The sequence below is a fragment of the Bos mutus genome, chromosome 4 (genome assembly GCF_027580195.1).
Source record: "Bos mutus isolate GX-2022 chromosome 4, NWIPB_WYAK_1.1, whole genome shotgun sequence".
In the NCBI taxonomy this organism is placed as follows: domain Eukaryota; kingdom Metazoa; phylum Chordata; class Mammalia; order Artiodactyla; family Bovidae; genus Bos; species Bos mutus.
In genome coordinates, this window is record NC_091620.1 from 80,576,613 (window position 1) to 80,595,671 (window position 19,059).

A 19,059-nucleotide genomic window follows, 5' to 3' on the forward strand; every position below is an offset into this window, starting at 1 on the left:
TATTTTTAATTACGATATGTATTTTGGTTTTGCTAGAAATAATGCTATTGCATTCTTGATAGACTACAGTATAGTGAAAACATAACCTTCATATGTATTGGGTAACTAAAAACATTCGTGAAACTTGCTTTATTGAGGTGCCTGGAACTGAATCTGCAATATCTCTGAGGTACGGCTGAACTTTGAAAATTGTACTCATAAATGCTGATCTGTTATTACTGGATGTGAAGTCTTTTCATAATTCTTCTGGCCTCAACAAACAAGTCAATAGTTCTCATAGTTTTTAAAAAACTACAGTTCAATTCAAAACGAAAGTATTTCCTCTGCCTCTCTGCCTCACCTTCCTTTGCTATTTCAAACTGCAAATACAACTAATTTCTAATTACCTAAAACTTTAGTTCATCATATAATTAATGGAGAATATATTTATCATACTGTCAACACCTTCTTATAAGCTTTCCTTATACTTGCAAAGCAATTAAATTATCCTCTGGTATTCTCTCTTTTCAAAAACTAAATAACCTTGATCACTTGCCCTGTTGTTATCATTCCTACATTTATCCTTTATACAGTCTTTTCTGCACAGCCTATAATTTTTATGTTTTTTAAATGAATAAAATTTTAAGAAGCACTCATTTTTTCTTTTGCCTTACAAGCAAACTTTTAATTTCCAAAGTATACAAGGAGCTCACACAATTCAATATCATAAAAACAAACAACCCAATCAAAAAGTGGGCAAAAGACCTAAACATACACTTCTCTAAAGAAGGCATGCTATGCTATGCTATGCTAAGTCATACAGATGGCTAATAAACACATGAAGAAATGCTCAACATCATTCATCATTAGAGAAATGCTAATCAGAACTGCAAGGAGATATCACCCCACACCAGAAAGAATGGCCATAAAAAAAAAAAATACACCAACAACAAATACTGGAGAAGATGTGGAGAAAAGGGAACCCTCCTACACTGCTGGTGGGAATGTAAATTGATACAGCCACTACGGAAGATGGCAATTCCTTAAAAAATAGGAATAAAAACCACCATATGACCCAGCAAAACCACTTCTAGGCATATACCCTGAAGAAACCAGAACTGAAAAAGACATGTATCCCAATGTTCATTGCAGCACTATTTACAATAGCCAGGACATGAAAACAACCTAGTTGCCTGTCGACAGATGAATGGATAAGGAAGCTGCAGTACATAAATAAAATGGAATACAATGCAGCCACAACAAGGAATGATTTGAGTCAGATCTAATGAGGTTGATGAACATAGAGCCCATTATACAGAATGAAGTGATAAAAACAAATATTGTATATTAATGCATATATATGGAATACAGATGGAGAAGGGAATGGCAACCCACTCCAGTATTCTTGCCTAGAAAATTCCATGGACAGAGCAGCCTGGAGGGCTGCAGTCTATGGGGTCCTAAAGAGTTGGACTGGAGGAGGAAATGGCAACCCACTCCAGTATTCTTGCATGGAGAATCCCATGGATAGAGGAGCCTGGCAGGCTACAGTCTATGGGGTCTCAAGAGTCAGACACGACTGAGCCACCAAGCACAGCACTGCACATGGAATCTAGAAGGATGGTACTGATGAACCTGCTTAAAGAGCAGCAGTGGAGATGCAGGCATAGAGAACTGACTTATGGACAAGGGGAGAGGAGGGAGAGGGTGAGATGAATGGAGAGTAGCATGGATGCATATACACTAACATATGTAAATAGACAGCCAATGGGAATTTGCTGTATGACTCATGGAGCCTCAAACTGAGGCTCTGTAATAACCTAGATGGGGGGAATGGGCAGGAGGTGGGAGAAAGATTCAAGAGGGAGGAGATATATGTGTACCTATGGTTAATTCATGTAGATGTATGACAGAAATCAAACCAACATTGTAAAGCAATCAATCAATAAAAATAAGTATCAAAAATTGATATATATTTGATTTACAATATTGTCGTAGTACAATATTGTACAAGTACTTACTACAAGTACATACTTGTGCTTACTTGTACAACTTGTGCTCAAGTGTACAGCACAGTGATTCAGATTTCTTTTTTTCCTTAAAAGTACAAGTATATAAAAGAGAGAAAACTTTGGTTCTTTTAATGAACATAATTCTACTCCTTCTTTCTTCTCTTTTTTAGTACTTTCCTCCAAAAAGCAAATGGCTATACAATAAATTGTATAAATATTCACAATAAATATTCACAAATTTCCATAGTACTAGTAATTCTGATTACAAAGATGTCAGACTCTAAGACAATGATAAGCATGATTAGTCATAACAAGGCCCAGACAGGTGCCTCAATAGCGAAGTCCAATGACTTCGCTCACAGCACCTCCCTAAAGTACCCTGATTTCCTCATTGCTTAATAATCACCTGTGAGACTAGCTAAATGCAGATTCTGGCTCTTAAGTCTGGGGTGGAGTTCGAGATTCTGCATTTCTTACAGGCTGCAGGTGCTGTTCAGGCTGCTTGGCCAGAGACCTCACTTTAAGTAGGAAGGGCATAAACTACAATATTCTTGTTCACTGACATAAATGAGATATGAATCAACATCAAGTTTTCCTAGACAGATGACGATTGTATAAGACATGAAATGAAATCACTCTCCTAAAATTCATTTGTCATATAATTGTATTGGCATACTAAATGTCTTTTATTATACTTGAACCCTGGCAAAAAGGGCTTGTTTTGCAAGGGTGGAGAAATCACTTTTAAATTTAAGTTTTGTTCCATAACCAACAAATGTGCTCACTGTCATATGCAGAGAAGGAAAGTTCCTATCTAAGAAAAGCATGCCCTTGTCTAGGAACACTCAAGGGTATTTTAGAAAAAAACCCCGAAATTTAAATCAAATAGGAAAGTGAACAATCCAAATCATGTCTTTCTTGCATATACACTGTGATTTGATATTTAAACAAACCCCCACTCTGACATTAGCTGGTATTAAACTGTCAAGCCAAGAACTGGGAAGTTTCTGAGATTTTATCCTTCTTCCAAGTTAACGAGTAATCCTCCTATAGCTTCACAGATACTGGCAGAAAAATGGAAGCTTTTGGGGTCAGAGAGCAAAGACTGCTGCTTATTACTCACAGCAATACCAATCGCAGTACCAATAGCCAGAGTGCCATCTTAAATACCCACAGAGGAATGGGAAGAGGGCCAGGGGTCATGCATAAGCAGTAGGTGTGTTTTAGGCAAGGGATCACAAGATGAGGAAGTCCTGATTTTCTTTAGGGGGTGCTGACAGCTGACCCATCCCTCCTTCCCACAGATTGACAATATCTTAATTACTAGGCATTGTAAATCTCTACTGAGGAGGGAGACCTCTCTATCTGTACTTATCCAATAATGTATATAAATCTGAGCAAATTTATTAATGTTCAGACTTGAAGAAAGGTGACATATTCACAAAGAACTGTATGTTAATGGTTGGTAGAAAAGTGTTGGAAGATAACAAAAATAATAACCAGAATAATGGTTACAATAAAAAGAGTACTTTACATGTTATTCCATTTGGTTCTCAACAAAGGGTGGCAAGTTAAATATGATTCTGTCCATTTCAAAGAGAAGGAAAAGAGCTAATCTCTCAGGCCTTAGGTTGATTGTATAAGCTCACATGGTGGTGGTGGTGAAGTCACTAAGTCATGTCTGACTCTGTGACACCATGGACTATAGCCCACCAGGCTCCTTTGTCCATGGGGTTTTTCAAGCAAGAATACTAGAGTGCATTGCTATTTCTTTCTCCAGGGGATCTTCTGAGCCCAGGGATCAAAGCTGGGTCTCCTGCATTGTTGACAGATTCTTTACCAGCTGAGCCATCAGGGAAGCCAACTGCGTTATCTCTATGCAATTTTATGAGTCCATCTAAGAGGCAGGATTGTGAGAAGGTTGGGACACAGGACACTTAACCAGAGGTGAACCTGACTACTGTTACCAGATCCTTTCATCATGATCATCCCTTCCCAGCCTCCAATAAGGCTATGGGGTCTCACATCTTATTTTGCCCTGGCATTTACAGATTGTCACCTCTAGAACTACTGCTTCATGACTACAATTGGGTAAAGAGTAGAGGTTATTTATTTATTTTTAAAAGGCTATCTTGTACAGCTAATAGCAAATATAAGGAACTATATTTTAATTATTTTTTGATGAGTAATCAAAGATAGAATTTTATAATGACCATAAATTAGGAGGACTTCCTATAAGAAAACTGACTCAAATATTTATTAAATCATAAATAACATTTAGAAAGAGTTTTATAATGACCATAAATTAGAAGAGCTTCCTACAAGAAAACTGACTCACAGATTTACTAGATCATAAATAACATTTCAATCTAGTCCTTAAATAAAAAGATACGTGGTTTTTTTTTCTTTTTGAACACAAGACCATCTTCCTCAGTTGTTAATTTTTACATATTGCCCACCATCAGCTTACATTTTCCTTTCATCCTTCACTGGCTTGCAGTATTTTACTCCTAAAATGTCAAGCTTGCTCACTTTCATAAACAAATTCCCCTCTTTGTGTCAACATTTGAAATTTTGCTTGTAAATCAGAACATGCTGTGATTGAATTGCTGCTCTTATCATCTACAACTTACTTCTATCAAAGCATATAACTGGATTAGTGGGAAAACAGCTACATTATGCGTGCATTAAACATTTGTCTAACAGCAGGCTTCCTTTCTGTAACAAAGAACAGCCCTGGAGATTACAGAAACACTAGGAAATGATGCAATATTTGTTTTGACATCTTATGTGTGATTGAAGCACAAAAATTACCGGTCTCAAAAAAAAAAAAAGAAACTTAGATATATAAGCCTAAAGGTGAGAAGCTGCTTGATTTTTCTGTCTGGTGATTCTAGGCAACACTGGGAAAGCGTTCATACAGACTGCATCAGACTCTGGACGGCAGACATGATCTCAGGTGTGAGGATGAAGAGAAATGCAGGCAGGCTTTGTGGGAAGATTATTGTCAAATTTATAGAATCACTACCATGTTTCCTCAGTGCCTTATTATTATGCCTCCCTGAAACTACAACAGCTAAAAGTTGTAATATCTCTTTCTTAGACTTCCAAATAGTTTCAGAAAGAAAAACATATACAGGCACATCTGTGTGCCTACACACACACAGTCCAGGAGATAATAACTGTGTTGCTGCTGCTAAGTCACTTCAGTCGTGTCCGACTCTGCACGACCCCATAGACGGCAGCCCACCAGGCTCCCCCGTCCCTGGGATTCTCCAGGCAAGAACACTGGAGTGGGTTGCCATTTCCTTCTCCGATGCATGAAAGTGAATAGTGAAAGTGAAGTCGCTCAGTCCTGTCCGACTCTTAGCGACCCCATGGACTGCAGCCCATCAGGCTCCTCCATCCATGGGATTTTCCAGGCAAGAGTACTGGAGTGGGGTGCCATTGCCTTCTCCAAATAACTGTGTTAGCAGGTTTTATTTCCTGTTGAATCTCTACCTAGTTAGATTGTTACATTTCTATTTAATGAGAAAGGCCTATCTGTTAAAGACAGAAATAGGATTTTACTTTCCTTTGACCCAAATGTTGCATAAGAATTAATTCTCTTTATATGTATTGCTTTCAGGTATTTTATTTTCACCTAACTAATAAAACTGAAGAATTTCTTTTAAATTATGAGGTTGATATTTTTGACATTGCTAAGCTACTGCTAAGTCAATTCGGTTGTGTCCGACTCTGTGCGACCCCATAGACGGCAGCCCACCAGGCTCCCCCATCCCTGGGATTCTTCAGGCAAGATCATGGAGTGGGTTGCCATTTCCTTCTCCAATGCATGAAAGTGAAAAGTGAAAGTGAAGTCGCTCAGTCGTATCTGACTCTTAGCGACCCCATGGATTGCAGCCCACCAGGCTCCTCCGTCCATGGGATTTTCCAGGCAAGAGTACTGGAGTGGTTTTTGACATTAAATATTATATAAATGCACATAACAATCTAGGTAGTATGACTGAAACAAGAGGACATATGATAAAGGAAGTAAATAAATTTATAAAAAGATACCTAAGCAAGATATATAATCCAGATACAATGTCTAAGTATTTATTTGTAATTATAATAATCCAATTCATATATGCTTTTTCAAGTCAAAATAAAGCAGATTTCTTAAAAGAATTCCTCTACTAAAACATAATTTTCTTCTTCAAAAGTTAGTAATAAATTTAGACTTAAAAGAAGCATTTCTCCTTGTTTTTATAACCTAATCATACTCTACTTTTGAATTTCTAAGAAATGTAATAGTTTGGAATTTTACTTAAATACATCAGATATGCACTAAAATTAGTAAACTTATTTTATAATTTCCTTCAGGAGCCAGTCACATAACTTTGTGGATAAATCTAGACTAAAAAATGAATATGGCTATGCTCCAATCCTGGCTTCTCCCTTAGAAAAGCTACTACAAATAAAACCTTGTAAGCACCAGGAGACCCCACAGAAACTGAGCCAGACTTGCTTTTGAGTGTTTTGAGTGTCTCCTGCAGAGGTACGGGTCAGCAGTGGCCTGCCACAGGGGCAGGGACTCTGGGTGTAGCAGACCTGGTGTGGCATAAGCCCTCTTGGAGGAGGTTGCCATTTCCCACCATAGAGCCACCAGAATTTACACAGGACTGGGGAAACACACTCTTGGAGGGCACAAACAAAACTCTGTGCACCAGGACACAGAAGAAAGGAGCAGTGACCCCACAAGAGGCTGACCCAGACTGGCCTGTGAGTGTTCAGGAGTCTCAGTCGGGGTGTGGGCTGGCAGTGGCCTGCTGCAGGGTCGGGGCACTGAGTGTGTGCATGGACCTTTTGAAGGAGGTAGCCATTATTTTCATTACCTCCATCATAGTTTGGCCTCAGGTCAAACAACAGGGAGGGAACACAGCCCCGCCCATCAACAGAAAATTGGGTTAAAAATTTACCAAGCATGGCGCCGCCCATTGGAACAAGACCCAGTTTCCCCCTCAGTCAGTATATCCCATCAGGAAGCTTCCATAAGCGTTTTATCCTTATTCCTCAGAGGGCAGATGGAATGAAAACCACAATCACAGAAAACTAACCAGTCTAATCACATGTACCATAGCCTTGTCTAACCCAATGAAACTATGAGCCAGGCCATGCAGGGCCACCCAAGACAGATAGGTCATTGTGGAGAGTTCTGACAAAATGTGGTCCACTGGAGAAGGGAATGGCATACCACTTCAGTATTCTTGCCTTGAGAACCCCATGAACAGTGTGAAAAGGCAAAATGATATGACACTGAAAGATGAACTCCCCAGCTTGGTAGGTGTCCAATATGCACCTGGAGAACAGTGGGAAAATAACTCCAGAAAGAATGAAGAGACAGAGCCAAAGCAAAAACAACACCCAGTTGTGGATGTGACTGGTGATGCAAATAAAATCCAATGCTGTAAAGAACAATATTGCATAGGAACCTGGAATGTTAGGTCCATGAATCAAGGTAAATTGGAAGTGGTCAAACAGATGGTAAGAGTGAACATCAACATTTTAGGAATCAATGGACTGGAATGGGTGAATTTAACTCATATGACCATTATATCTACTACTGTGGGCAAGAATCCCTTAGAAGAAATGGAGTAACCCTCATAGTCATCAAGAGTCTGAAATGCAGTACTTGGACGCAATCTCAAAAAGACAGAATTGTTAGGTCATTAAAATAGGAAAAAGGAGTCCAAAATAGTGGTGGCTAAGACAAAGAAGGGAAAAAAATAGTACAAAGTAAGGTCTGAGGTCCAGAGTGAGGACCTCAGGTAAAACAAAGAGCCCTCCTGGCTAGCCCAATTTACATAGGGCAGGCTCAGGGAAAAAGAAAAAAAAAAAATCATGTAACAAGAGGAGCCAAAACTGAGCCAGGGGACTGTCTTGACTTTGCGTCTTTTCGGTCAGCACACCCTCACGCCTTGAGGATGTATTTTCCTTTACTTTCTAAATAAAACGGAGTTGTAACACAGCACTGTAACACTGGTCCGTCTGAGGGCTGTAACACTGGTCTGTCCATTGCTTCAAATTTTTGTTGCAACAAGACAGAACCAAGGAAATTACAGATTCCCCCAACAGAATGATCTCTGTTCATTTCCAAGGCAAACCATTCAATATCACCATAATCCAAGTCTCTGTCCTATCCAGTAATGCTGAAGAAGCTGAAGTTGAACAGTTCCACGAAGACCTACAAGACCTTCTAGAAATAACACCCCAAAAGGATACCCTTTTCATTATAGGGGACTGGAATGCAAAAATAGGAAGTCAAGAGATACCTGGAGTAACAGGCAAATTTGGCAGGGCAAAGACTAACAGAGTTTTGCTAAGAGAATACACTGGAAATAGCAAACTACATTTTCTATTTCTTTATAAAGTTTACATCAGTAATATTATCTCCCTCACAAGGTTGTCGTAGAGAACAAATGAGTAACTATTAAAACACATAGACCACTCCCTGCACATCATGAGCAGTGGTAAGAAAAATTAACTCTAAGAATTCACTATGATATGATGAAATTAAAGATTAATACATAAACTAGATAAACAATGACAAATATCTACTTTAGATCTTGTTTGTATTTATTTTCTGAAGAACAAATTTATGTCTGGAATAATATAAGTTATTATCATTTAGTGACTTTTCAATTCTGAAAATGTACTAATCATTTTTCTCAGATAACAAAAGCAAACAAAAATATATAGTTAATAAAAAATCAGAGTATAGTTGACAAAAGTATCTCCTTATGGTAAATAACAGCCATAAACCACTAAAATAAAGTAAATTATACTAATGAATCTCAACCAAACAAGCCATTATACTAGGAACTAAGACCACTAATAAATTTCTCTAGGAGTAGAGTGTGAAATCACTATGACTTCATCTTTCAAATATTTTTTGCAATATTCATCTTAGAACTTGCACGAATTATATATCTTTAAATATCACTCTTCTCCCCTATTTTTGAATATGTAACTGAGGTATTTCCATAATTTTAACCTGAGATATTGAGATATATTACTTCCATATCAAATGCATGCAGAGTTCTTTTTAAAAGCAACATATTCACTTTACTTACATGCTTTCAGTCACATATTCAAGCTACATCATGTGAGCATGCCCCAGCAAGGATTTACTGTGAGCTGTCAGAGAGCTGTCAATACATCAGTAAAGTCTGTATTAACCTGATTCACTGAGATCACAAGGAAACATCTTGCAATTTTGTTTCAAAAGAACTTAGTTAACAACTCTCTTTAAAGAAACACACATTTGACAGCTATATTTTCAGGAAAAGCAAAGGTCAATCACAATTCCATCAAAGTTCTTTATTTTAGTTAGGAAAGAATCATTAGTTGCTGGCTAAATGTTGAAAGCACAAAATTCATTCAAATTCATTTCTATTGTTTAGTCAGGAAGTCTTTTAAAACATACTTTTAAAAGTATTGTTCAGTTTCAACTTAAGTAGATGCTACTTGTGCCGGTAACAGAAGAAAATACGCAACAAAAGAGATGCAATATTTGTTTAATATGAATCAGCAGATAGTGGGAGAACATGCCAGGGAATGGATGTTGATGGATTACGAGGCAAAAACCACCTGGGTATTAACTTGGTGTGAAGAAGTAAGCAGACTGAGATAAGAAAACACGTGGACTCTTGCACAGTGGCAAATGGCTTGGCTGGTTGGCCAATGCCCTTGAAGAATCAAGACTGGAAGACCTTCCCAAGACAAAGAGTTCTGGAGAAGCATAAGGATGGATCTATGGGAGCAGGCATCAAGTGTGCAGACGTCTGTTTGAAATCAATCACCACTGGACAACATTCATTACAGCTGCTGCTAAGTCGCTTCAGTCACGTCTGACTCTGTGCAACCCCATAGACGGCAGCCCACCAGGCTGCCCCGTCCCTGGGATTCTCCAGGCAAGAACACTGGAGTGGGTTGCCCCTTCCTTCTCCAATGCATGAAAGTGAAAAGTGAAAGTGAAGTCACTCAGTTGTGTCTGACTCTTAGCGACCCCATGGACTACAGCCCACCAGGCCCTCTGTCCATGGGATTTTCCAGGCAAGAGTACTGGAGTGGGGTGCCATTGCCTTCTCCGATTCATTACAGAGGAGGTACTAAATGAGTGGATAGGAGGATTCGTCCACTGAAAGTCATCCAGCCTTTGTATGTAGGAACTGCAAATAAATGCAATAACCAGGTAGCAGAGAGAAAGGGAATTTATGTGGACCTAAAAATACAGGCTCTTTCTCACCTAGCATGTATACCTATTGCCACTGGTGAATGGCCAACCCACTGGAAATCATCCAGTGGTGAGAATTCAAAACAGTATCACTCTTTAAAAAGACATTTAACAACTTGATATCAAATAGGTTATAAGCAGTCTTTATTTATAATTCTGGAATGGGGTATGGTCAATTTTGTTTTCCTTGTTATTGATACATATTTCAGTTAAGCGTTCCTCTTCCTGTTTACATTTCCTCATCCACTAAGATAATCCTCTGAACTGTCTGATTTATCATGAAGGGTTATCATTATAGAATGTTGCATAACCTCACATTAAATCAAGCAATCTGTTTTATGGTAAAGGAGGTCTAACAACAAACAAATGACCACAGAATCCACTGGGTCTATGATATAATGCATCAGTTGGGAACTGCCAGTCTGGGGAAAAAAAAAAAAACAACAACATTGGGATAGCCTCTTATATATGAAAGCTCCAACTTGGAGATTTCAGTCTTTGAATTAAAATGCTGTCCATCAAGATGCAGTTTATACTTTGAACCATGGCATGAAGTCCACTAATGTCCTGGCACAAGACTGTATCCACTCATAAAAAAACAATGGTTACCCTGTCAGGAACTTTTAAATGGTAAAAGGATCAATTTAACAAGAGAATATAGCACTTGTAAATAGCTATGCACACAATATAGGAACACCTAAATTCATAAAGCAAATAGCAACAGACACAAAAGGAAAAATGACTGTAATACAGTAATAGTAGAGGACTTTAAGACCCTACTTTCATTAATGGCAAGATCATCCATATAAAAAAATCAGTGAGGAAACACTGGTCTTGAATGACATGTTAGATGCCATCTTTAAGGACTATTAACTGAACATAGTGGATTCTGGACAGGTTTCTAGCTACCATCACCTGCAACTTTCTGTTTCAGTTCTGTTATGACCGGAGTCTATTATCTCCACACATACGGAATGCTGGTACACACTTAAAACCCCAGTTCACTTGACCTTGAGGCAGAATAACAGTTCATATACTATACAGCTTCTAGACTTTCTCAGTAGGATTGAGTTCCTTTAAATAAAATTTCTTTAATTGGTTTCCTTCCTTTCCTTGTCTCACTTCCTTGTGTTTCTTGGGACCATGTCACAGATAAATCCATTTACACTGGAATCCATAAGTAAGAACCAGGAAGAAGCCATATTAAGACATTAGTCATGTTTAATGTCAGCTGGTTTTATATAAATTTCATTTGATATGCCAAATCTGTACTGAATTTAGTGTTTTTACAATTTCCTCTTTTGCTATGCCAAACATAATATTTTGTTAACAACCTTTCCAATGCAGTTATAATAAATATGTTTATGTATAAATTAATTGATTACCTTCTCTAATCAATTTATTTCAGAGACCAACCATTACATTTTACTTGTACACATTTTGTTGAATATGTTATGAGCTAACACATGGAGTCAGGTTATAAAATCAGACTAACATTAATCAGAGCTCTTATGCAATATCAAACTTTACTAATAATATCAAGGATATAAACAAGCTAGGGTTTCCCTGGTTGCTCAGAAGGTAAAGAATCTGCCTACAATGTAGGAAACCTGGTTTCGATTCCTAGGTTGGGAAGGTCCTCTGGAGAAGGGAGTCAGTATACAATCCAGTATTCTTGCCTGGAGAATTCTATGGACAGAGGACCCTAGTGGGCTATAGTCCATGGGGTTTCAAAGAGTTGGACATGACTGAATGAATAATACTTTCTTGGCTAAGCTAAAGGACTGCTAAATGTTCAGATAAAACACAGAAAGAATTGGGCATGGAGGGCAGTTCCTAGGTGTTACAAGCTGAACTGTCTCCCCCTGAAATTCCTATGTTGAAGTCCTAATCCCTACTATCTCCAAATGTAACAGTAAACATAGGTAATCTTTTTTTAATGAGGTGACAGAAAACAACAAAATTCTGTAAAGCAATCATCCTTCAGTTAAAGAACAGATAAATTTTTAAAAAAGAGGGAGGGGACACATGGAAAAAAAAAATGAGACCATCAGGGTAAGAGCATATGACACCAATATCATTGGTGTCCTTATAAGGAGAAGAAGAGAAATCAGTCTGCACAGAAGGATGACCAAAGGAAGTGGCAGCAAGAGGGCAGCAGTTTGCAAGCCAAGAAAGTGGCCTCAGGAGAACCTGACCCTGCTGGCACCATGATCTTGGACTTCCACCCTCCAGCACTGTGAGAGAAAAATTTCTTCAGTTAAAGCCACCTAGTCTGCATTATTCTGGTTAAGTAGCCTTAGAACACTAATAGAACAGATCCTCCCTTACTGTATTGAAGACACTGTTCTGGGGCCAGATGAAATAAGTCTCAAAAGAGGTTTGCAGGGTTCCTTGTATAGTGGGAGTATTTAAACCATGAAATATTTCCTGTTTATTACCCAGAGTGTTATATTACCTACTAGGTATTTTTAAAGCCATCTTGCCACACTGATCTTGAGTTCTTGCCGGGAGCCACCATGGGAGATCCCACCCATGACAAAGGTCATGCGGAGAAGACCTGACAGGCAAAGGCGGATCAGGACTCGAGGGATTCCCTGGACCTGCTCGAGCATCTACCCTGAAACCAAAATCTGTCTGTCTACTGTTCACTATGTTATGCCTTTCAACCACTCTTCTGATATTAGCAGGGGGCTATCCCCAACCACCTTTCTCTGGAGAAAATCAACTTAGGGATCTAAGTTGACAAGTCTCCTGGGCATGAAACGAATATTTCTATTCTAACCCCTCTGTTGGCATTCTAGCTTGCTTGACAGGTTTTTCCTTACTCTTACAACTAACACACATGATTGTTCATAACTTCCCAACCGTGCAAGGTATGGGAAGCCTAAACTTTCTAAAAGTCCTAATGGGCACAGAGCCCTTTAAGGGTGAAAAATTATTAGAATAGTACTGGTAAAGGGCTTCGTGATTGGGCCAATGCTTGCTGCCAAGTTCCCATATCCCTTATCCATTGTGCACCTGGGAGTGCATTAGTTAATGTATTGGAATGTAAGAAACACAAGTAGTAGCCTTGGTATTAACCACATCAGACCTTTGACCTAATAAGTTCTTTCTTTGTTGTGACCCACTGCACCTTTGCTCCGTGAGAATGTAACTCTGTTTAGTACTTTCTGAGGCTGACACAGATTAGAAATATAAAGAAAAAAACACTTCAAGGGAAAACAAGTTTTCTGGTTGATCAACCGTTATCAAAAACGGGTCACAAAATGTCAACAGGCCTCCAGGCCAGAAGATAAGGTACATAGCATAAGACCCTTGTTTATGGAAAGGCATACAGAAAAAAAGCCTGCTTTCGATAAGGGAAAAATTGCTGCAGTGTTTGGGCTGACGCTGCATGACCTTGCATCTTTCATTTCTCTCTATGTACAAGTCAGGTTATAAAAGTTCCTTTTGAAAATAAAGTTATGGGCCTTGCTCACCGAAGCTTGGCCTCCCCGTGTCATTCATTCACCAATGCCGTTCATCCTGAGGGTATCCCTGAACTCTGCTGAAGCTGGTCCCCAGCAAGTTCTATTTATGTTACCCTTGAGTGTGCAAAGAAATATAGAAAAACAACAGAATGGAAAGGACTAGACATTTCTTCAAGAAAATTAGAGATACCAAGGGAACATTTTATGCAAAGAGGGGCTCAATAAAGGACAGAAATGGTATGGACCTAACAGAAGCAGAAGATATTAAGAAGAGATGGCAAGAATACACAGAAGAACTGTACAAAAAAGATCTTCCAGACCCAGATAATCACGATGGTGTGATCACTCACCTAGAGCCAGACATCCTGGAATGTGAAGTCAAGTGGGCCTTAGAAAGCATCACTACGAACAAAGCTAGTGGAGGTGATGGAATTCCAGTGGAGCTGTTCCAAATCCTGAAAGATGATGCTGTGAAAGTGCTGCACTCAATATGCCAGCAAATTTGGAAAACTCAGCAGTGGCCACAGGACTGGAAAAGGTCAGTTTTCATTCCAATTCCAAAGAAAGGCAATGCCAAAGAATGCTCAAACTACTGCACAATTGCACTCATCTCACACGCTAGCAAAGTAATGCTCAAAATTCTCCAAGCTAGGCTTCAGCAATATGTGAACCGTGAACTTCCAGATGTCCAAGCTGGTTTTAGAAAAGGCAGAGGTACCAGAGATCAAATTGCCAACATCTGCTGGATCATGGAAAAAGCAAGAGAGTTCCAGAAAAACATCCATTTCTGCTTTATTGACTATGCCAAAGCCTTTGACTATGTGGATCACAATAAACTGGAAAATTCTGAAACAGATGGGAATACCAGACCACCTGATCTGCCTCTTAAGAAATCTGTATGCAGGTCAGGAAGCAACAGTTAGAACTGGACATGGAACAACAGACTGGTTCCAAATAGGAAAAGGAGTACATCAAGGCTGTATATTGTCACCCTGCTTATTTAACTTATATGCAGAGTACATCATCTGAAATGCTGGGCTGGAAGAAGCACAAGCTGGAATCAAGATTGCCGGGAGAAATATCAATAACCTCAGATATGCAGATGACACCACCCTTATGGCAGAAAGTGAAGAGGAACTAAAAAGCCTCTTGATGAAAGTGAAAGTGGAGAGTGAAAAAGTTCGCTTAAAGCTCAACATTCAGAAAACGAAGGTCATGGCATCTGGTCCCATCACTTCATGGGAAATAGATGGGGAAACACTGGAAACAGGGTCAGACTTTATCTTTTTGGGCTCCAAAATCACCGCAGATGATGACTGCACCCATGAAATTAAAAGACGCTTACTCCTTGGAAGGAACGTTATGACCAACCTAGATAGCATATTCAAAAGCAGAGACATTACTTTGCCAACAAAGGTCCGTCTAGTCAAGGCTATGGTTTTTCCTGTGGTCATGTATGGATGTGAGAGTTGGACTGTGAAGAAGGCTGAGCGCCGAATAATTGATGCTTTTGAACTGTGGTGTTGGAGAAGACTCTTGAGAGTCCCTTGGACTGCAAGGAGATCCAACCAGTCCATTCTGAAGGAGATCAGCCCTGGGATTTCTTTGGAAGGACTGATGCTAAAGCTGAAACTCCAGTACTTTGGCCACCTCATGCGAAGAGTTGACTCATTGGAAAAGACTCTGATGCTGGGAGGGATTGGGGGCAGGAGGAAAAGGGGACACCAGAGGATGAGCTGGCTGGATGGCATCACTGACTTGATGGACGTGAGTCTGGGTGAACTCCGGGAGTTGGTGATGGACAGGGAGGCCTGGCATGCTGTGATTCATGGGGTTGCATGGAGTCGGACACAACTGAGCGACTGAACTGAACTGAACTCTGTGAAAGTCTCTCAGTTGTGTCTGACTCTTTGCAACCCCATGGACTATAGAGTCCATGGAATTGCCCAGGCCAGAATACTGGATGGGTAGCCTTTCCCTTCTCCTGGGGATCTTCCCAAACTAGGGATTGAACTCAGGTCTCCTGCATTGCAGGCAGATTCTTTACCAGCTTAGTCACAAGGGAAGCCCTATGTTATCCTTAGCTAGGGATATTCTGCTAAAAGCATTTCAAAGTAATTTGTCTTCCCCTTAGTAAACAATTTGTCTAGCTACTTGAGGCTCTGGTTGACGAGATTAACTCAGTTCTTCTGACTACCTTTATCTTCTAGTGGGTGCCCTTCCTGTGAAGGGAGTAAACTGACTGTAAACCACCTGCTTTAACTTCCTGCCACATGGTTTCAGAGGCAGAGCCATTCTCTTACATTCAATACAAAATGACCTCACCACAATTACATCTTCTTTTACCTTCATCTCAATGAATATAACCACTTCAAACATGAAATTAAATCAACCAGTGCACAGTCATGAAATTTTCTGCCAAAATACTATGAATTAAAATGAAATACAGTAACATTCATTCTGTCCTCCTTTATTTGCTTCAGAAATCAAATCTCTCTACTTATGAGAGAAAGGTCTAAAATGGTTCCTGGAAATAAGATTTTTAAGAAAGCAGATTCAAATATCTATTAGTTCTCATGTTAATAATAATAATAAATAAACTTTAAAAACATACTACATTATGAACATATGTCCAGTGTGAAAGTTGAGAATTATAATGAACAAAAAAGAGTCATACAATTATACTGCAAAGTCAATACTTAATGACATCAATGAGTACAGGGGTACATGTCAGCTTAAGCTCCTCTGAGTCAAGGAGAATATATATATAATGTTTTCCCTTCATATTCATTGCTTTAATCATTTCTCTCATGGGCACAAACACTGAGAAAGGACCTTGGTGTGAAAGTATAGGAGAATGAGTAACAAGAGAGAACAGCTTAGTAAGACCGTCTTGTAATAGGACCAGAAATATCTCAGTCTATCTGTGACAAAACACAATCAGACACTTAAAATCAGAGAGAGATAAAAATTGCAGATTTAACTCAACAAAAATGCAATCATCATATACTTACTGAAGCTACATTCACAAAATCGTCATCTGAGAGGGTTTCCAACATTTCGGAGACAGATGTTCGGATCAGTTTAAGTGTCAAACCACTAACACTCCCACTCCTATTTTAAAACAAAAAAACAGATCCACACATGTTAATGACTATGCATTTAGTCAACATCAGACACCCTAAGGAAATGCAACTTATGCACTGACGCTATATACTATTAACATAATTTGTCTTTAAAATATCAGTACTAGAAAAAGTCCTACTTTTGATAGCAAGTAGAAATAAAGTACAAGAAATTTTGTCTTTCTTTGCTACAAGCATCAGAATGTATTTATTTCTAATTACAAGGATGAAAATTACATTTCAAGTGATAATTTTAAGAAACTACAGATACTCATGGCATATTCACTTTTTCAAGAAATATATACTGAATATCAGCTCTATTAGCCAAGTTAGAAGTGAGGGCTACAGAGGTTAATATAATGCAGTCATCGCCCTAAGAGCGCACTATTTGACTTGATTAAACAATTATTATGTAGCAGCATAAGAATTTGATAATAGATTTGTAAACACAATGCCTTGTTTTATTCCTAAAGTAGATATTCTCAGGGATTTAGTCATCACTTATCTTGTCTTTATATATTTTATGATCCTGGATGACCTCATCTATTTCTGTGGCTCATCTCCAGGCAATTTGTTGCTGTTGTTCATTTACTAAGTCATGTCCAACTGTTTGTGACCCCATGGAATACAGCATGCCAGGCTTCCCTATCTTTCACTATCTTCCTGGAGTTTCCTCAGATTCATGTCAATTGAAATGCTGATGCTATCTAATCATCTCATCCTCTGCCGCCCCCTCCTCCTTTTGCCTTCAATCTTTCCTACTGCTACTGCTGCTAAGTCGCTTCAGTCGTGTCTGACTCTGTGCAACCCCACAGACGGCAGCCCAGCAGGCTCCACCGTCCCTGGGATTTTCCAGGTAAGAACACTGGAGTGGGTTGCCAATTTCTTCTCCGATGCATGAAAGTGAAAAGTGAAAGTGAAGTCGCTCAATCTTTCCTTGCCACTGGGCAATTAACTTTCACTTTTATATCTTTTGTATTCACTTTTGTAGCTCCTAACTTTTCCCCAGTTTTATTTTTCTAGCTGTTTGTTAAATGACTATGGGTTCAATGTCCAAAATGACACATTAGTCCCAAAACTTATTTTTCCTTCCTACATATGCCCTTGATACCAACCACACTAGATTTCAGTCATTCAATTTCATTCTCCCTCTCAACTTTCCTTCCCATTCAGACAGCCTCTCTTATTCATTGTACTTTACAGTATTCTCTCCATCCTCTTTCCATTCTAGCTTATGTGTTTACCACCTCGAGATCCAGAGCCAGAGTGACAACCATTCATCTCGTAGTTCTTTCTCTGCCCCATGCTAACAGGTGAAAATTCTGGCAGCATATCTCCATCCATTTCTGTTACCTATAAAATGTTGCTGTTTAGCCACTAAGTCATATCTGGCAACTCTGCAACCCCATGGACTGTAGCCCGTCAGGATCTCTGTACATGGGATTTCCCAGGCAAGAATACTGGGGTAGGCTGCCATTTCCTTCTCCAGGGATTCTTCTTGACCCAGGAAGTGAACCTGTGTCTCCTGATAGCAGGCATATTTTTACCACTGAACCACCAGGGAAGCCCTACCTACAAAACAGTTACCTACAAAACATCCAAGAATCTTAAAAGCCTTGCATTCAGAAAGTTTCATTGTCTTCTCTCTCTCCTACCTCCACCTTCCATATAGTCCCTCTAGATGTTCTCAACAATGTTACTTTGCTTCTATCAATTCTCCCATCTGAAATTCCACTCTTTTCTCTCCCTTCCATGCCTGCCTTGTTAAATCTTAGCTATAAGGATTCAATTCTAATTTTATCTCCTTAATGAAGTCTTTCCTGACACTTCAAATTGAAATGTGCTCTCTCACCTATGAATTCCTTCAGTGCTATGTCATACTTTATATCTCACACTTTCTATAATTGTTTTAAGTTATTTGTGAATAAGGTTTCATTTCACTAATACATTTGAATCATCTTTGAGAGGAGGAACTGTGTCTTAATAATCTTTGTCTCTATATCATCACATTGTATATAAGATACTCTCAGTTTAGTTCTGTTGAAATAATTTTTTAAAATGCCATTACAACCTCATGCTCATTTATTTTTAACTTTAGTAGACCTTATGCATTCTAAATATCTTAATATAAGAAATTATATCTGGACATTAGCATATATCCAATAGGATTACAACATATCACATTCCCATTT

General features: G+C 38.9%; 1 protein-coding gene across 7 annotated transcripts in view; it reads right to left on the reverse strand.

Moving 5' to 3' along the window:
• Window positions 1-19,059, reverse strand: part of CACNA2D1 (calcium voltage-gated channel auxiliary subunit alpha2delta 1) — a 524,891-nt gene that overhangs the window by 108,468 nt on the left and 397,364 nt on the right. For all 7 annotated transcript variants that reach the window (XM_005890243.3, XM_070369704.1, XM_070369702.1 and 4 more), the window contains exon 10: window positions 16,757-16,856. In XM_005890243.3, coding sequence (XP_005890305.2) covers window positions 16,757-16,856 — 100 coding nt within the window. The remainder of the gene's footprint in view (window positions 1-16,756; window positions 16,857-19,059) is intronic.